The sequence below is a fragment of the Ostrea edulis genome, chromosome 5 (genome assembly GCF_947568905.1).
Source record: "Ostrea edulis chromosome 5, xbOstEdul1.1, whole genome shotgun sequence".
Lineage (NCBI taxonomy): Eukaryota > Metazoa > Mollusca > Bivalvia > Ostreida > Ostreidae > Ostrea > Ostrea edulis.
In genome coordinates, this window is record NC_079168.1 from 93,279,647 (window position 1) to 93,306,618 (window position 26,972).

Genomic DNA, 26,972 nt, shown 5'->3' on the forward strand with positions numbered 1-26,972 from the left:
GGCGGGCAGGCGGGCACGCATCAACATTTCATTTCCGCACCATAGCTCTTGAGCAAATTATAGGATCTCATTCAAACTTAGATGGATTGTCACCCTCAGTAAGATGAGGAAGCCTATCGATTCTGGGGTCACTAGGTCAAAGGTCAAGGTCACTGGCTATAAATAGACTGAAATTTGGAGAAAATTTTGTTTTCCGCACCATAGCTCTTGAACGAATTATAGGACCTCAATCAAACTTAGATCGATTAAGTAAGACAAGAAGCCTATCGATTCTGGGGTCACAAGGTCAAAGTCACAGTGGCTATAAATAGACTGAAATTTGGAGAAAATTTTGTTTTCTGCACTATAATTTTTTAACAAATTATAGGATCTCAATTAAACTTAGATGGATTATCGCCCTTGATGAGACAAAGAAGCCTATTGATTTTGGTCAAGGGTTAAAGGTCAAGGTCACAAAGGATTTAAGTCGGCTGAAATTTATGTACGCAAAATTTTACTCCTTGCTTGATAATTCTTGAAAACTTTTCTGCCGGTTCCCTCTATGCCCATTCCTTGCGCAACTCGGCTTGTGCATTTCCGATGCCCGACAATTTTTAATTTTTTTGCATTTCATTTATTTTGAGTTATTATACAATTATTTACCATTCCATTGATCCTCTACAGGACTGTGGTATACTCAGGTGACAGTTTAGCATATTGGACTACCTTTTCAAGTAATGAATCCTTAGAATTAGCTATAACTAGGATTAAACTTGAATGTATATATACAGGGGAAAAACTTCTTCATAACTGCAAGGCATTGATAACCATATTGATTTGAATGTTTGGGCCATAATATGTGGTCACATTTTTCATGAGAATATAAAGGGGTGAAATTCTAGAAAACAACAACACGACTTCAGTTACTCGAGGAGCGTTGTGGCCCATGGGCCTTCCATTATCCATGTTTGCTGTTGTAACGCTTTGAAACAACAACAGTTGATTTGTATCTAAAATCATGATAATATTCAGTCATTTATCCCCCTACCCTTCCAGTACTATCTTTTCTAACTGAATTTCCACAATGTTCAACTCCCACGAGTACTTTAAGTACTTTGATTTATCACTGGCTTCTATACGGGGTATTCACCTGTATTGATGTCGCTAGATCTATCAAAGCGTGATCAGTCAAGCGTCTCTAATCCCCAAACAGACCAGGAAATTTACATGGTGACTGCCTCAGGCAGTCAAGGTGTGAATGGCTTATTATTTTGAGAATCACTATTGAATAATTAGGGGTTTATTACGTTTTTGTCGGAATTTTTACAACGTAATACCGAGTCCCGGCATTTCAGGACAACGTAATAACGAGGTCTATTTTATATACGTTTGTTAATAAATGGTTTTGTGCTTTGAAATTCCAACGTAATATGCGGACTAACGTAATAAAGGGGGAACGTAATAACGGGGTTCCACTGTATCACCAATTCAAAATATTGAGCAGACAATATCTTCCTATGTCAAGAGTGGATTGACCATGTGACCTAAAAATCAGTAAGGGTCATCTACTCCTTATGCTGTACCAGTGTAACAAGTTTAGTGTCAATCAAGAAAATAATTCTTAAAATATAGTAGGCAATGTATTAATATGTCCAGTTTAATCCTTGAACTTTGACCATGTGAACTCAAAATCAATAGGGTCATCTTCTCCTAAAGATGTACCAGCGTACCAAGTTTAATGTCTGTCAAGTTAAGGGTTCTCTAGACATGGAGTGATCAGTATATTCCTATGTCCAGTTTGACCCTTGACCATATGATCTCAACAAGAGGCCCATGGACCACATCTCTCACCTGAGTAACCCTGGCTCAAATTTAAATTTTTTTCCTATAAATTCTCATGTAAAACTTTGATCCCTATTGTGACCCCAACCTACTCCCGGGGGCATGATTTTTTCAAAATTGAATCTGGACTACGTCAGGAAGTTTTCATGTGAATGTAAACTTTTCTGGCCGAGTGATTTTTCCTATATATTTGTATCTAAAACTTTGACCACCCTCCCCTTGTGGCTCCATCCTACCCCCAGGGACCATGATTTTAAAACAAACTTGAATCTGCACTATGTCAGGAAGCTTTCATGTAAATTTCCACTTTCCTGGTCCTGTAGTTTTTGAGAAGAATATTCTTAAAGATTTTCCCTATATATTTATATGTAAAACTTTGACCCCCCCCCCCCCCCCCCCCCCCCCTTTGTGGCTCCATCTTGAAATTGCACTATGCCAGGAAGCTTTCATGTAAATTTTAACTTTCCTGGCCCAGTAGTTTTTGAGAAGATTTTCCCTATATATTTGTATGTAAAACTTTGATCCCCCCCCCCTTGTGGCCCCATTTAACCCCTGGGGGGACATGATTTTAACAAACTTGAATCTGCACTCTGTCAGGAAGCTTTCATGTAAATATCAGCTTTTCTGGCTCAGTGGTTCTTGAGAAGAGGATTTTTAAATGACCCCATCCTATTTTTGTATTTTTGAGATTATCTCCCCTTTGAAGGGGACATGGCCTTTCATTTGAACAAACTTGAAAGCCCTTCACCCAAGGATGCTTTTGGCCAAGTTTAAGTTGAAATTGGCCCAATGGTTCTGGAGAAGAAGTCGAAAATTTAAAAAGTTTACAGATAGACGGACTGAGAGATGACGGACAACAGGCGATCAGAAAAGCTCATTTGAGCTTTCAGCTCAGGTGAGCTAAATATGATAAAATAAGTATGTTGTGGTATTAATAAATCTTTTTTATCAATTAATACATATATATCTGTTATCAACGTCAGAAAATTGCAATTTTCCTTAAACAGCATTATCAAAATTTCACAAAAACTGGTTAAAACCATGTAATACATGTAGTATTCATAACAATTTTAAGAAACTGTTTCTTTAAGTATAGGATATAAGCCTCAAACTGTCCATTCTGCGAGAGAAAGAACTGATCGAGGCCCGTAGATCAGTTCTTTCTCTCACAGAATGGACAGTTTGAGGCTTATATCCTACTTAAAAGATTACATCTTTTGTTCTAAGAATGGACAGTCTCAGGTAAACCCATTGACAATGATAATTATGAATAAAGCTATTTTGAATAGTCTGATAATATAACCAGTCTTGCGTAGAAGTCTGTTTCTTTTGTTCACTTATTGGACAGTGTCAGGTGAGTAGTCTTCCACTGCAGGTTTTATATTCACTCACTCTATAGTACTGAGCCATATCAACATCATGTCTTCCTCTGATGGGGAGAGCATTTTCATTGCACAGTCAAAATTTAAGGATTTTAGTGAAAGTATTGCAAATATTCTGGATATGGAGGGTGAAAAAGTTATGAAGCCAAATTTTGATCTGAAAAGCATTGTGTTTTCGAATATTTGGATGAGGAAATAATTAACTCCAGCCAAAAGAACCCAATACACCTATCTCGTGAAGTGAAATTATTGATGAAAGCGAAAATAATAATTCAGAATTAGGATATGCTAATAAAGAAAACATAAAAAAGCGTTGTGAAGAAGTTTTGGAATGTGCCTCTGAATCCAGCAAAATTCAAATACAGTATGGAAATAAGTCTTTCAAATTTAAGTTTTGATGCGATATAGTAATGGCCTATGGAATTAAAAAATTGTGAATCTTACGAGTTGAAGCAGAGAATTCTACTAAAGGGAAATGTCATTTTTAAGTGTTTTAGTGATTTTTCCGATATCTGTGTTGATTTTTACTTGTAGGGAATTTAAAATTAAATTTGTATCTCTTTGACAAATGTATTGTCTTTCTCTTATTTCCAGCCTACCAGTAGATGTCTAATAAGTTATTGGTTTTACCTGTAGGTGTCCAATAAGTTGACAATTACTGTCCATTATTTTTAAGAACGAACAGTATCTGTCCATTCTTAAAAATAATGGACAGCAATTGTCAACTTATTGGACACCAACAGGTAACCTTTTCACTACAAGTGGACTTTCTTCTATATAAAAGCCTAAAAAGACAAAGGATTGCGTAACAAAAATGTTTTAAAAAAATATTCAAAATGTTTGTGAAAAATAAAGGAAATCTATCGCATAATGGATTCTATGAAAACAGAGTTATTGCCCTTAGATTCAATATTTTTAAACATAATTGATTATTCATATATAACTTAGACTTTTGAAATATTTTATGGTTAACAGGATTTTTTAGAATAACTATTGGAAAAGACTTTTGAAATATTTTATGGTTAACACTAAACAGGATTTTTTTAACAATAACTATTGAAAAAGATATTTATGTTCCTGTCATGCATAAATCTTAATAAAACATTGACTTTGCAAAATCTTATGACATCACAGGAGGGTGGAACTACGTTAATATAACTCTCGATCACGCTTTATTTTGACAGAGCAATACAATGCAATTATTGTAGTTTTACCTGATCAAGTCTCAAGTGAGCAGAGATAACTTCAGGTTTCTCGCAAGTCACACTTGAATACAACACAGACGACAACTTCTGTAAAATTCTGCTTCCCTGATAAAACAGAAAGTCAAATATCAATTGAACAACAAACGGCACAACATACACAAAGAAGTTTGATATGTAACAGAGAAATGAAATTAGAAACAGAAAACCCTGTACAGACGGACCAATATACAGACATCACTGTACCACAAGTCCTGTCTAAAGAAGGGCGTATAAAAATAGGTACTGTCTATTCAAGACATGCTGAAACAGGAGTACCGCAAACAGTACAATGTACACCCGTCAGACAGTGAAATTCAACCTGGAAGCATATTGTGCACTCTGAATTGATGTAACACACATTCTAAATAGAAAAGCCTTAAAGTGGGTCATGGTGCACCAATCCATCTGACATGTGAACTGATTATGTATTTCTCTGAGAGTGAGGTTGCGACAAAATGTCAGTGCAATATCTATCTATGATGATAAAAAGTCCAGGAAACCATTTGATCTACTTTTAGCCCCATAGAAGGTCATGGTGCACCAATTAATCTGAAATGTTTGAAACATGAACTGATTATGTATTTCTCTGAGAGGGAGGTTGTGACAAAATTTCAGAGCAATACCAGTGACCATTGATACCAAAAAAAAAGAAAGAAAAAAATTCAAAATAAATCTGGAAAACTGTTTGACCTACCTAAAGTAGGTCAAAGAGGACCAATCCAGCTGAAATGCTAAGTGCAATTGTATTCCTTCAAGAGGAAGTCTTTGACTAAATATCAGGTCAATATCTGTATCCGTAATGAAAAAAAAGCCTACAAAACGGTTTGAACTATTTTTACCCCAAAAGTAGGTCTAGGACGGACCAATTCAGCTGAAATGCAAACTGAAATTGTAACCTTCCAAGAGGAAGCCTACATGTGGCTAAATTTCAGGGAGATATCTGTATCCATAATGAAAAAAGCCCAGAAAACTGTTTGACCTACTTATAGCCCTAAAGTAGGTCAAGGACGGACCAATCCAGCTGAAATGCAAACACTCTTACACTTCTTGAAGGAGAAATTGTGACCAAATTTCAAACTCATACATGCATCTGTTATGGAAAAAAGTCCGGAAAACATGACCTTGGACGGACAGCCAGCCAGCCGCTCAGATAGCACCATAAACATAATACGTCACGTCTAACGACAAGCATATAAAAAGAAACTGCAAATTACTTCACCTAGCAATGTAAAATACATATGTAACTCATGTGATGCTTCACCTAGCAACGTAAAATACATATGTAACTCGTGTGATGCTCCTTGATTTGGAAAGAAAGTGACATGGTCCAGTATGTATGGTAGATACATAGAAGTAATGAAGATTGATTATTTTATATATATATATATATATATATATATAGTTTTTAAATTAAAGATTTTGGCCCTAGTCAAAGTGAAAGGTACAAATGTATCAGGAAATTCATATACTTTGTTTCAATTTACCTTAAGATACAACACATCGATTTCTGTGTAAATTGACTATACAGTCTCTGAGGTGTTAAAAATGTTCAATACTTATTGGACAATATATTACTAAGGTGACCTGACTGGGGGTAAAAACGGGTTTCAACCATTTATAATTATGAATTAATCATCCTGTGAAGAAGACATTTGAGTTTTAAAAAGTTTAAACACGTAAAAATCATGAAATAATTTAAAGCTAAAGTAATACCTGTTCACCAAATCACGAAATAAAGCTCATGAAATACCGGCTCATCATACCTGACAATCTTCTTTTCCCTTCAGGAAGTAATCAGCCATTGATATTATAACAGGATCAGATGTGAAAGCTTTAATAACATCAGGCTGAAATGAAAATAAAAATACTTTTGTTCCAAATTAGTCATCTTTAAGAGAAACAAGAGGCATACGGCCTAACAATCACCCGAGAATCAAACAAAACTCATCAGATTTTGCCTATCATTATTTATAATTAGCACATTATCTAGTCATTATAATCCAGCCACTACGCCGCTTTAAATGTCTCTTCATTACAAAGTTGTGGTCTTGATACAAAGATGGATCTGTAGTAGTATTGTTCCAATGATTGATTATAATCGATCCATTATTCTATTCTTATCGATAATCGATTATTTTTTTCAATAGTCAATTTTTCAGAAAGTGTTTTTATTTGTGCATTCTGGAGATTTTTCAATTCCAGTTTGAATTTTCTCTTTGATCGTTCAGTAAGCAAAAAAAAAAAACAAACCCATAGCTTGGAAAATTTTGGATAAAAAGAGGTGGGACACCATGAAAATATAGTCTTGACATAGCAAACTCTGCAGAAAATCAGCTAAGCACAAGGTGTTTTAAATGTATGATGAAAGTTTTGGACAAAGAATTTAGTCTAGTCACTGACAGGAAGTCTGAATTCTAAATTATTTGTTATTTTATGATTTTTTTGTTTTTATTTATATTTGTTATGTTAATACGCTTACATAAATATTACTCCAAAAAGACAAGTTTGGAGATTTCTTTTGTCTTAGTAGTCTTTGATATGATTTTCCTTTGATGTGTTACACCTAATAAAGTGTATTAAACGATCATCTTCACTATAGCCATCCAGGGTTTGTGATCCACTCTGCTTCTCTACAGCGAGAAGCGGAGTGGATCGAAAACCCTTGGCTAGCGAAGTTGACAAATAATTTCTTATCAGATAAATATACAAGTTAATTTGAATAAGAAAGTTAATTTGTTTGCTTTTAATAAATATGTAACGAGAACCGATTATAATTGATAATTGCATCGAAAGGCTTCTCCGATTATCATTTTTCATCTGATGTCCAACACCAATCTGCAGGCATTCTGTTATACGCATTTTGCAAGAGCTATTACAATGAACTTAATTTGTTTGCTAAATGTTTGGGAGAAAACTAGAACCCCCCCCCCCCCTCATCCCACTAAATGGAAAGTACTCCAATCCTGGGTGAGTGATAGAGCTGTCATATTTCATATCCACATTCCTTAAAGCTTGTGACAATTAAAACCTTATTTTGGTTTCAAAGCTTTTAACCTTTTGATCTTGACCTTGGTTTGTTCAGGAGTTTAACCTACTTTTAAGAAAATTGAATTAATATTATCTTATGAACTAGAACTAGCTGTCCTAATGGGACTAATACCCCCCGCGGGGCATACAAGATGATGGGAAATATTTAATGCAAGCACATTGGATATTTTCACATTATCTACAGGGCAATCAATGTGAATGCAGAAGTGTATATTCTACAGTACAGCAGTACATGAAATATTAAAAATATGCTTAATATAAACAACTAGACACGATCTCGTTGCGAGCAACGAGTAGGTCTTCCGTCTGATTTGTTGATGCACTCGGAGTTAAAAAAAAAAAAAAAGAAGACAAATGAGTCCCAATTTAGTTTCCGACTTTAAGACACTTTAGATATAATCAATTTTTCATATCATAAGCTTCTGAAGCAAAGTTGCGGTGAAATTCGTTTGAAATTCGACTCTCCAGGCGAGCCATAAGGCCCGCGGGCCTATTTCTTGATGTCATTTGTTAGCCCTCTATAAACTCAACAACTTTAGTTCTATATGTCTTTACAAAATATTTACCTGTAAAAAGTTATTGAGATCGACCGATATTGACAAAAAATTGACTCTACAGGCGAGCCATTAGGACCATAGGCCTATTTCTTGATATCAATCGATAGATCTCGATAAACTGAACAACTTTTGTTCAATATGTTCTTACAAAATATTTACCAGTTACAAGTTTTTGAAATTGACTGATATCGACAAAAATCGACTCTACAGGCGAGCCATGAGGCCCACAGACCCATTTTTTTTATATTGATCGATAGGTTATGACACATTGAACAACTTTTGTTCAATAATGCTTTTCAAAAAATATGTCGTTTTAAAGATATGAGGCGTCAAATATTTACGATTTTGGCCCTTAAAATCTCTAATTACGTAACATATGACCTACTTTTTGATTTGATAAGATCAAGCTCGTTGAGATAAACATTTCCGCTTCTACAACTTATTATAAAATATTAATAGTTTCTGAGATATTCTCAAAAACATTTGGACCCTTCTGAACCCCTAATTTAAAGGGCCAGCCCCTTTTGCTTGATATCGTAAGAAAGGCCTTGTCATTTTAAACATTTTTTGCTCAACAAGTATTTAGAAATTCTTTACCGTTCTTGAGTTATCTCTACAAGAAATATTTAGGGGCCAAACTGTAGCTCCCTAACGGGGCCACATAGGGAAAAAATGAAATGTACATATTGTTTAGATTATCATTCTGAACAACTTTTGTTCAATAATGCTTTTCAAAATATTTGTCGTTTTCAAGATATGAGGCGTCAATTATTTATGATTTTGGCCCTTAAAATCCCTTATTACGTAACATATGACCTACTTTTTGATTTGATAAGAACAAGCTCGTTTAGATGAACATTTCCGTTTCAATGACTTATTACAAAATATTAATAGTTTCTGAGATATTCTCATAAACCTTTGGACCCTTCTGGGCCCCTAATTTAAAGGGTTAGCCCCTTTTGCTTGATATCGTAAGAAAGGTCATGACATTTCAAACATTTTTTGTTCAACAAGTATTTACAAATTCTTTACCGTTCTCGAGTTATTTCTAGAAGTAATTTTTAGGGGCTTAACTGTAGCTCCCTAACGGGGCCACATAGGGTAAAAACGAAATATGCATATTGTTCAGATCATCATTCTGAACAACTTTTGTTCTTTATTGCTTTTCAAAATATTTGTCGTTTTCGAGATACAAGGGGTAAAAAATTTATGGTTTTGGCCCTTAAAATCCCTTATTACATAACATGACCTAAATTTTTATATGAATAGATTTGGATTGTTGAGATGAACATTTTTTGTTCTTTGACTTATACCAAAATATTAACGATTTTTGAGATATTTGATCTAGACTTTGAGCCCTTCTAGATCCCTAATTTAAGGAGCTAGCCCCTAAATCTTGATATTTTCGAAAAGATCTCGTAAATGTGCACAACTTTTGTTCTACATGTCTTAACAAAATATTTGCAAGAAAAAAGATATTGGAGATCAAAGGTCAAAAATCGCCGAAATCGGCGAAACATTTTGGCATCCATTTTTTCAGGTCCAGGCGAGCGTTTAGGCAAATCGCCTCCGGTAAAATCAAATCCCCCACAAATCTTCTAAAATGTTTACTCTATCTTGTGTAGAAATTTCAAGACTCTAGCTTCAAAACTAACGGAGGAGATGCGTGGACAACAAGGCCCTTCAAAAAGTCACTAAAAGAGAGATAACTCCTGACCGGAAGTGACGTCAAGCACGAAATTTTGCAAGCAAAGTCTCGTCACCAAACGACATCTTTCCTGAAAATTTCGTGAAAATCGATCGAGAAATGGCTGAGAAAAACGCGTGTACTACCAAGGAAAATAATAATAATAATAATAATAACTAGACACGATCTCGTTGCGAGCAACGAGTAGGTCTTCCGTCCGATTTGTTGATGCACTCGGAGTTTAAAAAAAAGAAAAAGACAAATGAGTCCCAATTTAGTTTCCGACTTTAAGACACTTTAGATATAATCAATTTTTCATATCATAAGCTTCTGAAGCAAAGTTGCGGTGAAATTCGTTTGAAATTCGACTCTCCAGGCGAGCCATAAGGCCCGCGGGCCTATTTCTTGATGTCATTTGTTAGCCCTCTATAGACTCAACAACTTTAGTTCTATATGTCTTTACAAAATATTTACCTGTAAAAAGTTATTGAGATCGACCGATATGGACAAAAAATCGACTCTACAGGCGAGCCATTAGGACCATAGGCCTATTTCTTGATATCAATCGATAGATCTCGATAAACTGAACAACTTTTGTTCAATATGTCCTTACAAAATATTTACTAGTTACAAGTTTTTGAAATCGACTGATATTGACAAAAATCGACTCTACAGGCGAGCCATGAGGCCCACAGACCCATTTTTTGATATTGATCGATAGGTTATGACACATTGAACAACTTTTGTTCAATAATGCTATTCAAAAAATATGTCGTTTTAAAGATATGAGGCGTCAAATATTGACGATTTTGGCCCTTAAAATCTCTAATTACGTAACATATGACCTACTTTTTGATTTGATAAGATCAAGCTCGTTGAGATGAACACTTCCGCTTCTACAACTTATTATAAAATATTAATAGTTTCTGAGATATTCTCAAAAACATTTGGACCCTTCTGAACCCCTAATTTAAAGGGCCAGTCTGTTTTGCTTGATATCGTAAGAAAGGCCTTGTCATTTTAAACATTTTTTGCTCAACAAGTATTTAGAAATTCTTTACCGTTCTGGAGTTATCTCTACAAGAAATATTTAGGGGCCAAACTGTAGCTCCCTAACGGGGCCACATAGGGAAAAAACGAAATGTACATATTGTTTAGATTATCATTCTGAACAACTTTTGTTCAATAATGCTTTTCAAAATATTTGTCGTTTTCAAGATATGAGGCGTCAATTATTTATGATTTTGGCCCTTAAAATCCCTTATTACGTAACATATGACCTACTTTTTGATTTGATAAGAACAAGCTCGTTTAGATGAACATTTCCGCTTCAATGACTTATTACAAAATATTGATAGTTTCTGAGATATTCTCATAAACCTTTGGACCCTTCTGGGCCCCTAATTTAAAGGGTCAGCCCCTGTTGCTTGATATCGTAAGAAAGGTCATGACATTTCAAACATTTTTTGTTCAACAAGTATTTACAAATTCTTTACCGTTCTCGAGTTATTTCTAGAAGTAATTTTTAGGGGCCAAACTGTAGCTCCCTAATGGGGCCACATACGGTAAAAACGAAATATGCATATTGTTCAGATCATCATTCTGAACAACTTTTGTTCTTTATTGCTTTTCAAAATATTTGTCGTTTTCGAGATACAAGGGGTAAAAAATTTATGGTTTTGGCCCTTAAAATCCCTTATTACGTAACATATGACCTAAATTTTTATATGAATGGATTTGGATTGTTGAGATGAACTTTTTTTGTTCTTTGACTTATACCAAAATATTAACGATTTTTGAGATATTTGATCTAGACTTTGAGCCCTTCTAGATCCCTAATTTAAGGGGCTAGCCCCTAAATCTTGATATTTTCGAAAAGATCTCGTAAATGTGCACAACTCTTGTTCTACATGTCTTAACAAAATATTTGCAAGAAAAAAGATATTGGAGATCAAAGGTCAAAAATCGCCGAAATCGGCGAAAAATTTTGGCATCCATTTTTTCAGGTCCAGGCGAGCGTTTAGGCAAATCGCCTCCGGTAAAATCGAATCCCCCACAAATCTTCTAAAATGTTTACTCTATCTTGTGTAGAAATTTCAAGACTCTAGCTTCAAAACTAACGGAGGAGATGTGTGGACAACAAGGCCCTTCAAAAAGTCACTAAAAGAGAGATAACTCCTGACCGGAAGTGACGTCAAGCACGAAATTTTGCAAGCAAAGTCTCGTCACCAAAAGACATCTTTCCTGAAAATTTCGTGAAAATCGATCGAGAAATGGCTGAGAAAAACGCGTGTACTACCAAGGAAAATAATAATAATAATAATAATAATAATGAAGAAGAAGAACGCGAACAATAATAGTAAGGTCTTCCGCAGGAGACGGAAGACCTTAATGAAGAAGAAGAACGCGAACAATAATAGTAAGGTCTTCCGCAGGAGACGGAAGACCTTAATGAATACTATTTGGCACATTTTAGGCTGTATGATTGCAAATCCCTGGTCAACTCTTCTAGTCTTTAGTTTATATTCACTTTGTTAAAGATCATTATGTTATGCCAACTTTACTTTGTCATTGATTTTGTCAGTAAATAAATGACATTAGCTCAAGTATTGGTATTATTGTAATCTTTTCCACTGGTATAACAACTCTAAGTAGCTGCAATAAAGGCAGTTTACTATGAATCCCTGTTAAAATATTTCAATGAAAATAGAAGATGCACAACCACATTACATATATAAGATGAGAATAAAGTTTGAATCAAATCTGTTCAACGGTATTAGAATTAAACTCTGGACAAAGTGCGCAGCCCCCAAAATGAAAAGAAAATGTGCGTAACTTCTATAACTGTTAAAATATTTCAATGAAAATAGGAGATGCACAACTACATAATATATAGAAGATGTGAATAAAGTTTGAATGAAATATGTCCAGTGGTATTAGAAATAAACTTCGGACAAATTGCGTCTACGGACAAACAAAGTGATTCCAGTATACCCTCCCCAAACTTCGTTTGCGGGGGGTATAACTATATAAGGTAGTGCTCTCTCTCACAATTCATATTAAATTACCTATGGTAGGGCCTTATATTTCATGCACAATATTTAACCATGTGAAAATGACCTTAGAGTTTGACCCAAATTTCAAAACTTTAACCTTACTCATAGCTTTTAGGGCTCTAGCTTATACATTCCTTGTGACAAAACCTTTTTTCAGTTTTAAAGTTTCTAACCTTGTGACCTTAACCTTGGAGTTTGAACTACTTTTAAGAAAACTTAACCTACCAAATATCTCCTGAACTATTTGAGGTAGGGCTTTCATAATATGTTTAAGTTTTATATGGTAAAACCTTTTATTTATTACTAAGATGTTTGAGCTTGTTTGTTTTACGTCCCATCAAGAATTGTTCACTCATACTGAGACGTCACCAGCTGTAGGTGAAGTAACACAAATTTAGACCTACGCTTAGCGTTCAGGGCCGTAGCAGTGTGGGTTCTTTAACATGCCAACGCCTGCTGCGACACAGGACCTCCGTTTTAAAGGTCACATCCGAAAGACCTGTGATTCTCTCTTCTAAATGCTGAGCGTTTGGGGAAGGAGCAATCACTACCTATATTTATATCTGAAGTTTGACGCAGCCATGACACGAGTGGGGCACGAACTCATGACTTCCCAATTATGAAGTGAACACTCTACCATTGAGTTGCCGTGATCGGTGGTGACATCGGAAATTGGACGCAAAACAATATGTGAATATATGTGAAACGAGAATTCGAAATCATATTGTTGATGATATCTAAAAGAAATATGTGTAATATGCACTGTTTAGTTATACAATACTTATCAAATTATTTCTAACAGGGTATTATTTAAGTTCGGAATAATTATTTAACTCGGAAAAAATTAAATTTTGATTTCAGCCATAGTGCAGGTTAGTTAGTAACTAAGTATGTACATTAATAGTCAAATTTTCTTGTAGAGTGATGCACTAACTCATGGTAGTAAGTGTTTTGATTTGATAAAAATTCATTTTACTTTTACACTAACTTGAGCAAATTTGTCCAATCAACAAGCCCAATTTCAGAATACAATTGTTGTGATAGCAAAGTTAAGTTAATGCTACCTTTAAAAATAGAAGAATTTCGTTACTGTAACGATTACTTTAATTGGACAATATTTTTAAATATTGATTCATGAGAACGAGTGAGTACGGCCGGGTGATAGAGAGAGGAACGAAGCGTAATCAACCATGGGTTTCCGACGATGAAAAACTGGTTAAAACGATATAAAAGAATTCATAACAATTTCAAAATATTTGTAAAAAATGAAAGAAATCTATCGCATAATGGACTTGATGATAAATACTTTAATGAAAACAGTTATTGCCTTTGGATCCAATATTTTGAAACATAAAACTGATTATTGATATATAACTTAGACTTTTGAAATATTTTATGGTTAACAAGATTTTTTAAAATAACTATTGAAATAAACTCCAACAAAATCAATGTTCCTGCCATGCGTACATCTTATTAAATCATTGACTTTGTGAAATCTTATGAAGTCCCAGGAGGGTGAAACTATGTTAAGGCACTCTATATATGTAGTACAGCTGTATTTATAAGAACACATTATTTGTGCTTTAAAGCAGTGCAGTTCTAAAGCCTAACTGCAGTCCTGATTTAATTATTTGAACTGCATGTGCTGTAAACCAGATGTCCATATTTGGTATGATGTACTACTTTGCTTTACTAAAGTGGAACTGCAGGCCAGCATGTACTGCAGAGCAGAACATAGGGGAACTGTACTGCAAGACAGCATATACTGCACAGCAGTCTTTTTTTGCTGTACAAATGCAGTCCTAATTTACATATTTGAAACACGCTGCAATTGCGCTGCTTCCATGTATTCTTCCATTTAAAAGTTATGCAGCACACTTGCAGTAATAATGGAGCTGTACCGATAGTGTGCTGGGATTTTGTACTGCTTCTGTGCTGCATATATACTTCAAGTATGCTGCAATTCTGTAAGATATTCCATTACAATGCTAAGATAGGCATACAAAACTAATTTCTGATAAAGCTTTACTGTTGCTAACTAAACAGCACACAATTTTATGTTGCTTTACACAATAGATTAATATATTGAACATACCTGAACTGAAGTATGGCTCGAGTGATCACTTGTCAGTGACTTTGCCAGCACACTTCTGTATCCCTAAATAAAAACAAAACAGAATGTTTTCAAAACAAACAAGAGGCCCACAGGCCTTATCGGTCACCTGCATGAGTATTAAATTTTTAAGTATCACTAGTCCTAACTTAAGGCCTGTGAGATCTAGAAAAAAAAATCCTGTTTTGAATACTAATATTCAACAAAAGTACATGTATAACTTTTAAGAACACATCTTTCTTTTCAATGCCCTTGAAAATGCCTATAGTGATGAAAGGCTTTACATAATACATGTAACATTACCATAATATGACTAATTTGGACCCATCCTATGGTCAATACCCTGGACTTGCGAAATTCACAAGTTTGGTACATCCTTTTCTGCTTTTCCTACATATGGATTTAATGTTTATACCATATCAGCAAACTTCAAGAAGCATTTCAAATGATAAAGAAAATATAATCACCAAAATAATTTTGGCTCAACCCTGAAACCATACTCTAGGATCATGAAATTTACAATTTTGATAAAGGACTACTTGCTCTTTCTAAATATCCATTTAGTTTTAATTTTATTAATTCTTAATTATCTCCATTTTGAAGAGGGAACCAGTCACAGTAGCTCAGTGGTAGAGTACTCGGTAATCGTAATCGGGAGATCAAGCCCCACTTGTTGCGGTGTCAAACCTATGACGTTAAAATAGGTAAGCGATTCCTCCTTTGCCAAACGCTCGGCATTTAAAAGTGAGCATCACCTTAAAAAGGGAGGTCCTGTGTCACGGCAGGCATCAGCACGATAAAGAACCCTTACTGCTACGGCATGCTAAGCATAGGCCTAAATTTGTGGCACTTCACCTACAGCTGGTGATGTCTCAATATTAGTGAAAATTCTCAACAAGACATAAATACAATAAATCAACCAATCAATTGAGGAGGGCTTGGTACTTCACTATTGATTTGGTCTACTTGTGATTACACCGACCGGTCTGGTATTGGTTGCCTGAAGCCATAAGCTTCGCCTCGCTAGACCTGTATGAAATTTACTAACCAGGTATCCTCCGGTACCCAGTCAATAAATGATCATGTAACTAATAATACAAATTCAATGCATAAAATACGTGATATGGCCCTTTGGTGGTATAATACAAGTACCTTTGAATCCAGTAATTAAAATAAGCAAGCCAGCCCTCTGAGTTAAAATACATACCTTTGGATCCAGTACATATGATAAATAGCCAGCCCTTTGCTTCACAAACAAAACACCATTTTTCTTTAAGAGTAATCTGAAATGTTATACATTATTGCATGATAGTGAGGGAGATATGAAGATTTATTCACCCAATAAAAATCATATTCTCCAAGGGTAACATCCTCAGGAAATATGATTTTCATTGGGTGAATAAATCTTCATATCTCCCAAACATTCATACAACAAATTGGTTATCATACTGAAACAAAGGAAGACAACATAAATTGCGGAAAAAACTTTAAAAAAAAACAACCCACCAATTTAAGAGATGTTTGTAAAACACGTATGCCCCATGCCCCCCCCCCCCCCCCGGTGCAAAATTAAAAAGGGTTATATATTTGATAGTAATATCATCAATTCAAAATATTGAGCAGACGATATCTTCCTATGTCAGGAGTGGACTAACCATGTGACCTCAAAATCAATAGGGGTTATTTACTCCTTATGCTGTACCAGTGTACCAAGTGTGGTGTCAATCAAGCAAATGATTCTTAACATATAGGAGACAATATATTTTAAAATATGTCTAGTTTAACCCTTCACTTTTGACCATGTGACCTCAAAATCAATAGGGGTTATCTTCGCCTGAAGATGTACCAGTGTACCAAGTTTGATGTCTGTCAAGTAAAGGGTTCTCAAGATATTGAGCGGACAGTATATTCCTATGTCCAGTTTGACCTTTGATCGTGTGACCTAAAAATGAATAGGGGTCATCTTCTCCTGAAGATGTACCAAGTTTAATGTCTGTCAAGCAGAGGGTTCTCAAGATATTGAGCTGAGAGTATATTTCCATGTCCAGTTTGACCTTTGACCGTGTGACCTTAAAATCAATAGGGGTCATCTTTTCCTAAAGATGTACCAGTGTAAGTTTGATGTCTGTCAAGCAAATGGGTTCTCAAGATATTGAGCAGACAGTATATTCCTATGTCCAGTTTGACCCTTCACCTTTGACCATGTGACTTCAAAATCAGCAGGGGTCTTCTTCTTCTAAAGATATAAGAGTGTACCAAGTTTGATGTCTGTCAACCAAAGGGTTCTCTAGACATTGAGTGGTCAGTATATTCCTATGTCCAATTTGACCCTTGACCATGTGACCTCAAAATCAATAGGGGTCATCTACTCCTTAGGATGTACCAGTGTACCAAGTTTGATGCCTGTCAAGCAGAGGGTTCTCAAGATATTGAGCATACAGTATATTCCTATGTCCAGAGTAGATTGACCTTAGACCTTTTAACCTGAAAAACAATAGGGGTCCTCTTCTACTCATAACCAACCCACATATGAAATATCATTACGATCAAGTGAATGGTTCTCAAGATATTGAGCGGACATGTGATCTACCGACCGACAGGTGCAAAGCAATATGCCCCTCTTCTTTGAAGGGGGGCATAATCAGGAAAAATAAAGGAAAATAAGGAGTCACTAGACAGACTGCTAAAATTTGGAAAAAATCAGAAACAGCTCACACTAAAAAAATCAGGAGTGGCTTGACAGACTGGGACTCAAGGTCAAAAATTTTTGCTGTGCACACCTCTCTATGTTACAAATTTAAAGTCTTAATGTCAAAGGGTTCTCAAGATATGGTCTGGACAAAATTTTGTTGAAGAGGAACAAGAAAAATGGCAAAAACAATGTCTTCCCTTTGAAGGGGAGAGATAAATATCAATGCTACATGTATAACCAGTGTTACAGATGGAAGAGTACAGAGGTCAAACTGCCCCCAAACTTTCCCTTTCAGGAACTTGGTAATGTGGACTTTCCTTCACAAATTTTTATATGTAATTTTTCTATATAATTTGTATATGCAGTAATCTGGGGGACTTACTGTAATGTTTTCCAGTTTTTTTCAGTTTGAAATGTAATGGGCCAGTACCTAGGCCCGAGTATTCTGACCTGAAACAATAAAGCCATTAAATTCCATTAAAGCAGGCATGTGACAACATTGCATTATACATTGAGGCACTTCATATTCAACAAGAGTACCGCAAACGGTAAATAATAAGCCCGTGAAATGCTTACATGGGGTGTTATTCTTGTGCTATAATTTGTATAACTTTGCTTCAGGTAGTATCAGCCATCATGAGGCTGTGACAAACTTTCACAGGAACAAAGGGTCTTAGCTTAAAAATCTAGATTTCCTCAAAATGGTTCAACAACCTGTAATTTTTTCAAAAATGGAAGAAAATCAAAATCCTTCCCCAGATGCACATCTTCAATATCCATACAAAACACTCCACCAAATAAGATGGTCCTCACATGAAAACTGTGGGAGGAGTTGGGCAGACAAATTATGTACCCTCCATAGAATATTAATTTCCAAATAGACTAAGTTCAACAACCTGTAATTTTCTCAAAAATTGTACAAAATCAAAATCCATCCCACATGCACATCTTCAGTACCTATACAAACACTCCACAAAATAAGAAGGTCCTCACTTGGAAATTGTGGGAGGAGTTGGGCAGACAAATTATGTACCCTCCATAGAATATTAATTTCCAAATAGATAAGTTCAACCTGTAATTGTCTCAAAAATGGGTCAAAGACTCAATTGGCCGGGTTGCAATATTTAGAGTAAATAATTTGGGTAGGGATTTATTTGGTGGTAGTTACCTGGAGGACTGTTATAATTTGTTATGGCCTTAGTGTTGAAGGAGGCAGAATTGTAAAGTAAATTATCAAAACGATTAAAACATAGAAAAAGGTACTTACATTTGTTTATTGAATAAATATTAAGCTAAAGTCCAAATTCGTTTGTGGTCACTCCAGTAGGCTTCTAACACTCCACATTGTAATTGTGAATCAGTTGCATATATGTGATCATATTGGGTAATTTATACCTAGTAAAACTACGAAAATGAGGACAACACGATTACTTTTTAGACCAAACAAGAGGTACTGTGAGCAATGCTCACTAAGAACACCCCCCGCTTACCCCAATCTCACAAAAGGTGTTGGTAATAGGTATAAACTACCTCTTTTCTGAGTGTAAAAAACAAATGGCATGACAAACCGAACCATATTGCTACTTTGATGTCCAGTGCACTTGACCTTTTGACCCCAAAATCGATAGGGAACATCTTCATCCCATGGGTAGTCCATATGTATGATATGGTGACTGTAGGTGGAAAGGATAACGCTTTAGAGCCTGGAAACCATATTGCTACTTCGATGTCCAGTGCGCTTGACCTTTGGACCCCAAAATCGATAGGGAACATCTTCATCCCATGGGTAGTCCATATATATGATATGGTGACAGTAGGTAGAAAGGATAATGCTTTAGAGACCAGAAACCATTGCGTCTACAGACAGACGGACAGACAGACGGACAACCCGATTCCAGTATACCCCCCCCCCTCCCCCACTTGTTGCGGGGTGTATAATAAAGGAATTTACAGAAATTATCTATGCTTAGCATTTAGTCAGACAATAACAGCATAACCACCTTCGATTTTATCACCGGCCATCTTGAACTCTATTTTTAGTGACAACTTTTTGCTGTAGCGCCCATATTCGACAAAGGTCAGACTTCAAAAAACCTAGTGCATAACTTCAATATATATACTTACTTTCTGCAAAGTTTCAAGGGTGTACATAAAAAACTGTAGGAGGAGTTGATTTCACAAAATTTCCCCAACCGCCCGCCCGCCCGCACTTCACCATACTATAGACCGGATTTGCACTTCGTGCAACCCAGCCAAAAATTATACAAAATCAAAATCCATCCCACATGCACATCTTCAATACCCATACAAACGCTCCACAAAATAAGAAGGTCCTCACTTGAAAATTGTGGGAGGAGTAGGGCGAACAAATTATGTACCCTCCAAATAATAATTATTTCCAAATAAAGGGACAAAACTCCTGGAAAAAAGGTCGAAATGGATCAAAATTGCAGTATGATCTAGAGTGACCCACAAAGAAGCTACACAGCAAGTTTCAGCATATGTGAAAGGGAAATGAAATTATAGAGAAAACCCCGAACAGACATCGTTGTACCATCATACGTTTCGTCTAAAGACGGGCGTATAAAAAGTATTCTTTTTACAACATTCAAATCAGGCCAAAATAAAAATATTGTATGATTGCCCAAACGCGACCAACCTGAAAGAAAAAAACAAGAGGCCCATGGGCCCACATTGTTCCCCTTGGCTCATATCTAAAGATTTTTCCTAGTATATATTCGCATGTAAAACTTTGATCCCTATTGTGACCCCAACCTACTCCCGGGGGCCATGAATTTTTTCAAAATTGAATCTGGACACTGTCAGGAAGCTTTCATGTGAATGTAAACTTCTCAGGCCCAGTGATGTTTCAGAAGATTTTTAATGATTTTCCCCATATATTTGTATGTAAAACTCTGATCCCTATTGTGACCCCAACCTACTCCCGGGGGCCATGAATTTTTTCAAAATTGAATCTGGACACTGTCAGGAAGCTTTCATGTGAATGTAAGCTTCTCAGGCCCAGTGATTCTTCTGAAGATTTTTAATGATTTTCCCCATATATTTGTATGTAAAACTCAGATCCCCTATTAAGGCCCCCTCCTACCCCAGGGGGCCATGATTTTGATGTAAATTTTTCAAAGAATGTCCGACCACTTCCAAAAAAACACATGCACATCTTCAATACTTCCATAACAGCTGTACAAGGTCTGAAGGATGTCAAATAAATGCTGTAAGAGGAGTTAATTACAACAAGAGGCCCAGGGGCCTTATAGGTCACCTGAGTATAATGTAACAACCTTCCAATGTTTGAATTAGGTTTGTGTTTAAATATAAGAATTTTACTTTTGGATGGAAGAAACATTGAATAGCTATGTGGTCAGCCCCGCCTTTGCACCAGAACCCCTGACCCAGGGGCCATAAATTTCAGTTTTGAAAGAAGCATCCTTGATCATCATTATCATACTATTAGTTTGTCTACTTAATACCCAGCAGCAGAGGAGGAGATTTTCAAAGAAATAAAATGCATTTTCACTATATGATCAATAGGGCCCCACCCTAATACCAGAACCCCTGACCCAGGGGCCATGAATTTCACAATTTTTAAAGAGGCATCCTTCCTCATCATAACCATGCTATTGGTTTGTCTACTTAATACCCAAGGACAGAGAAGAAGATTTTCAAAGAAATAATGCATTTTCACTATATGACTTATAGAGCCCCACCCTAGCACCAGAACCCCTGATCCAGGGGCCATGAATTTCACAAATTTTAACAAGAGGTACTGTGAGCTATGCTCACTAAGAATACCCCCCACTTACCCCAATCTCCCAAAGGGTGTTGGTAATAGGTATAAACTACCTCTTTTCTGAGTGTTGCTACTTAGATGTCCAGAGCGCATGACCTTTGACCTTTTGACCCCAAAATCGATAGGGATCATCTTCATCCCATTAGTAGTCCATATATATGATATGGTGACTGTAGGTGGAAAGGATAACGCTTTAGAGCCCAGAAACCATATTGCTACTTCAATGTCCAGTGCGCTTGACCTTTGGACCCCAAAATCGATAGGGAACATCTTCATCCCATGGGTAGTCTATATGCTTGATATGGTGACTGTAGGTGGAAAGGATAATGCTTTAGAGCCCGGAAACCATATTGCTACTTCAATGTCCAGTGCGCTTGACCTTTGACCTTTTGACCCTAAAATCGATAGGGAACATCTTCATCCTATGGGTAGTCCATATGTATGATATGGTGACTGTAGGTGGAAAGGATAACACTTTAGAGCCCGGAAACCATATTGCTACTTCGATGTCCAGTGTGCTTGACCTTTGACCTTTTGACCCCAAAATCGATAGGGAACATCTTCATCCCATGGGTAGTTCATATGTATGATATGGTGACGGTAGATGGAAAGGATAATGCTTTAGAGCCTGGAAACCATTGCGTCTACAGACGGACAACTCGATTCCAGTATACCCCCCCCCCCCCAACTTGTTGCGGGGGGTATAAAGAGGCATCCTTGCTCATCATTACCATGCTATTAATTTGTCTACTTAATACCCAGAGACAGAGAAGATTTTCAAAGAATTTCTACATTTTCACTATATGACCAATAGAGCCCCACCCTAACACAAGAACCCCTGCCCCAGGGGCCATGAATTTCACAATTTTGGTAGAGGGCTCATTGCTCATTATAATTATGCCCACAGTTTGGCTTCTTGATGTCCAGGAGTAAAGAAGAAGATTTTTTAAAATTACACTCATTTTGATGGTTTTTGCCCCACCCCTCAGGCCCCAGGGGGGCAGGGACCACGAATTTCACAATTTTTGTTCCCCTTCACCCATAGATGCTATATGCCAAAATTGGTTGAAATTGGTTTAGGGGTTTCAGAGAAGAAGCTGAAAATGTTCAAATGTTAACACACGACGCACGACGACGGACAAAAACAGATAGCAATAGGTCACCTGAATGAATTCAGGTGACCTAACAAACTTGAATCTGCATTATGTCAGGAAGCTTTCATATAAATCTCAGCTTTTCTGGCTCAGTGGTTCTTGAGAAGAAGATTTTTAAAGATTTTTCCAATATACTTGTATGTAAAACTTTGATCCCCTATTGTGGCCCTATCCAGCCCCCGGGGGCCATAATTTTTACAAACTTGAATCTGCACTATGTCAGGAAGCTTTCATGTAAGTAGTTCTTGAGAGGAAGATTTTTAAATGACCCCACCCTATATTTGCATTTTTGTAATTATCTCCCCTTTGAAAGGGACATGGTCCTTCATTTGAACAAACTTGAAAGCCCTTCACCCAAGGATGCTTTGTGGCAACTTTGGTTGAAATTGGCCCAGCGGTTCTTGAGAAGAAGTCGAAAATGTGAAAAGTTTACGCCACCGCCATCGGCTAAAAATGCAGCATGAATTGGTACGCTGTCTGATTTCCACGAGTCAGCATACACTATTACATTTTCTTTTACCGTAAGCGACTGGTATGGGTACATTAGATACCCATCTTTATGCAACAAAATTTCAGAGGGATGTGCTTGAATTTTTTCATTTCTCTACTATATCCAAAACATTGTCTTAACAGACGGAGCACTAATTATTTACAGCACCTACTACGCAATGACAGGGCCATGATAAGACAGATCTGTAACATCAAGCCTGAAGATATGGCCACTGTAAGTTCAACTGAATTGCTGGGGCGGCTTGGCATTGACGACCTCGACCTCATCTTAAGGGAAAGGAGACTGCTGGTATGGCCACGTTGTCAGATCCAGCAGTGCATTAAGTGCGCTCTAAATATACAAGTTCCTGGGAGACGTAAAGTTGGTCGGCCAATGCTATCTTGGAGAGAGCTGACGGAGAAAGATCGTAGAGAATGGAAGCTCTCTACTGCCGACCCTCAAGACCGGAAAGAATGGAGATCTGAGGTGAGATCTGCCATGCGTGCAGCCAGCCAGATACCTGGAAGGGGGCCCACTAGTGTGGACACTACCCGTGATACTGCACGGAAATAAAAAGGAACCGACAACAACAACCTATTGCCTTTGATCATAATAATTTTTATAAGTTAATAAGAGGTTTGATATATCACACCTAATGTACACCACTGGTGGTATGTTCATTACAACAAATTAAATGCTAGTGTAATATTTTTATTTCATTTTTACACCATCGACTATTCTAAATGATTTTAAGTTTCAACAAAGAAATATCCAGTCTTTTCAAACTTAAATGCTACAAATATGCATACTTTGCTGAAATTAACACGATTACCCAGAATATTCAGTGACAATTACCTTGATGTTAAAAGTTATACTGTTATCTAACAAATATGGCTGTGCAGTTTGCAAATTCTTATTCTTTGTTTATAATTCATGTTCAGTGAAAATTACTGCAAGGTATAAAGTTAAGATTACCGCTTGGTCAAAATTTTTGCTGCGTATTATACATGAAGTGCGTTTCCTCCCCAATTTTCAAATCGGGGGTGCATATTAAACATAACTGCGTATTGCATGTATATTTGGCAAAATACGGTACAGTGGAACCCCGTTATTACGTTTTCCATTTTGTCACGATAAAATAACGTAATACCGGGGGCAACGTAATAAACGTTCCCAGTTAAATCCGTTAAAAATATCATTTGGAAATTGTATATCGTCCGTTGGTACTCCGTGAAGGGGTGTGTGAATATATCTTTACTGTTTCTTTGTTTAAAAGACTATGATACTTTGTTTTATTTACATCTTATCTTTAATGTCCGTAATTCTTCATGTTCTTATCCCTTTTCTTTATTTCGGTGTAGGATACATAAGGATGTTTTGATAAACGTTGCTTTTTCTGCATTCGTTTGGACCGCCATTTTGTTCAACTTTAAAACAATGCGTTCATGTAAATTTCTCTCAATAACTCGTTCCGGTTCGTATTCAACATTCGTATTTAAAAAATAACAAAACATCGTTTTTATTAAGTTCTCTAATTACACAATACATAACACAATAAAAAAAATCCCGCCCAAAAAACAACAAAACTATAGACACAAAATGCACACGATACCCAACACTTACACACTTCTCACCAACGATAAACACGGAGAACAATTTAAGCGCAATCCACATAAAAAAAATATAATGATGCACGAAGATTTCATTTATAACGCTAAATGATGGCACTAAAATCACGTGCGCATCAAGGGATTTTAAATATTCACCGAGGTAAATGCTGTGCACGAATCGGCCGATAGATTGGTGTATGTATGGACGAGATTTACGAACACCCAAGCTGCATGTCCAAACAACGAACAATTTTTTTAATTGAACACCTTTAATCACCTATGTCCAAGCAGTTACCCAAGCGGTTGTAACATTGCTACGATAAATCTTGTCTTTCTTGTTTGGTACCAAAGCTTTCCGTGAATAGAGTTTTAATATCGAAGGTAATCACACTATGCTGAGCTGAACACGCAGGCGGTTGAGAAATTATTTCTTTGATTATCAAAATATGAAAAATGAAGTAAATTTCATAGAGTACAATTTCTAAATAAACATTATTTAATTGTTTATCACTGGCTTCTATACGGGGTATTCACCTGTATTGATGTCGCTAGATCTATCGAAGCGTGATCAATCAAGCGTCTCTAATCCCCAAACAGACCAGGAAATTTAGGTGGTGACTGCCTCAGGCAGTCAAGGTGTGAATGGCTTATTATTTTGAGAATCACTATTGAATAATTAGGGGTTTATTACGTTTTTGTCGGAATTTTTACAACGTAATACCGAGTCCCGGCATTTTAGGACAACGTAATAACGAGGTCTATTTTATATAGGTTTGTTAAGAAATGGTTTTGTGCTTTGAATTTCCAACGTAATATGCGGACTAACGTAATAAAGGGGGAACGTAATAACGGGGTTCCACTGTATATGATTTTGACACTGTTAGAAGGATCTGACAATCAGAGAAAATCACACATTGAACTTTTTTTCCCCACATGTAGTTCTCTGTGTTTCCAAGTTCTAGTCATTGATACGATGTGTTGTTTTACAAAGTATTAATAGTATTAAAACTCAGTTTGAATGTTGAGTGTTTTAATGCTAAAATATCTGAAAGCAATCTTCAGTTTTGAAGAGACATCTGTTGTTTGCATTATATTTGTACACATTCAGTTTCCAAGATCTGGTGCTCAAAATAATAAAAAAAAAAATTGCCTACTTACATGTACCTACCTATACCCAATAATCATGACTCAAATTTGGTCAATCTGAAATATTTTTAATGATGGCCTTATAACAAATTTACAAGACGAAGATGATGGGTACCTGACACATTAATCAATGATGGCCTTATAACAAATTTACAAGATCAAGATGATGGGTACCTGACACATTAATCAATGATGGCCTTATAACAAATTTACAAGATCAAGATGATGGGTACCTGACACATTAATCAATGATTTTGTGAGATGTTGACACTCAGATGAATTCTCTTACCTCCTCTATCTTATGTAACTGAGGTAGAAGAGTGGGGGCAGATGACTTGAAAGATTCTCCAGAATATTCACCAGTATCCTACAGAGAAACAACATGTAAGTTACACTTCCATTCATTCATTCCATCTTTAAAAACAAATGTTTCAGAAACATATGTCCCCCATGGGGCAATATTGAATAGGATCAACTTTAAATTTCGATATCTGAAATGAAAGTGAAAAAAAGGGTTATACCTACTAGTCAGGGGCAACCACAATACTAAGTGTGATCTCTCATGATACTGAGCAGACATTTCCAAATAACCAGTCATTTGATTTATGACCTTTCACCTTGTGACTTGAAAACCAATGGGAGTCATCTACTTTTAAGGACATACCAGCATACAAAGTTTAACCTCTGCCATCAATGGGTTCACAAGATATCAAGTGGAAAACATTGCATGTCCAGGGTACTTTGACCTTTCAACCTTAAAATCAATAGGGGTCATCTACTTTTTATGACGTATCATTGCACCAAGTTTGATGTCTGTCAAGCAAGAGGTTCTAAAAATATTGAGCATACAATATCTTCCCTTGTCCAGAGTAATTTCACTTGTGGCCTTTCAATTTGTGACCTCAAAAGCAATAGAGTCCATCTACTTAATGGGTACTCTAACTTCTACAAGCTTTTTCTATGAAGTCCTTGTTAAGGATGTTCTCTCCTAGTTTGAATTTTTTCAGAAGTATCAAACTTTTTTGATAAACCATTTTAACTGATACATCTTTATCCGAAAGACATTTAAAACATAAAAAAAGAGTATGTTAGTGTGGACTTTAAAGAATTACAGCCCCTCAAAGTTGCCTCTTTGCTGAAACTTAATTTTTCATGAAAATCACC

General features: G+C 36.2%; 1 protein-coding gene across 1 annotated transcript in view; it reads right to left on the reverse strand.

Annotated features, from left to right (window-relative positions):
- LOC125650895 (anaphase-promoting complex subunit 1-like) overlaps window positions 1-26,972 on the reverse strand; it is a 201,758-nt gene that overhangs the window by 13,138 nt on the left and 161,648 nt on the right. Inside the window, exons 43-48 of the mRNA XM_056166223.1 lie at window positions 26,098-26,175; window positions 17,983-18,050; window positions 16,116-16,191; window positions 14,891-14,953; window positions 6,211-6,294; window positions 4,418-4,513 (exon numbers count right to left, since the gene is read on the reverse strand). Coding sequence (XP_056022198.1) covers window positions 4,418-4,513; window positions 6,211-6,294; window positions 14,891-14,953; window positions 16,116-16,191; window positions 17,983-18,050; window positions 26,098-26,175 — 465 coding nt within the window. The remainder of the gene's footprint in view (window positions 1-4,417; window positions 4,514-6,210; window positions 6,295-14,890; window positions 14,954-16,115; window positions 16,192-17,982; window positions 18,051-26,097; window positions 26,176-26,972) is intronic.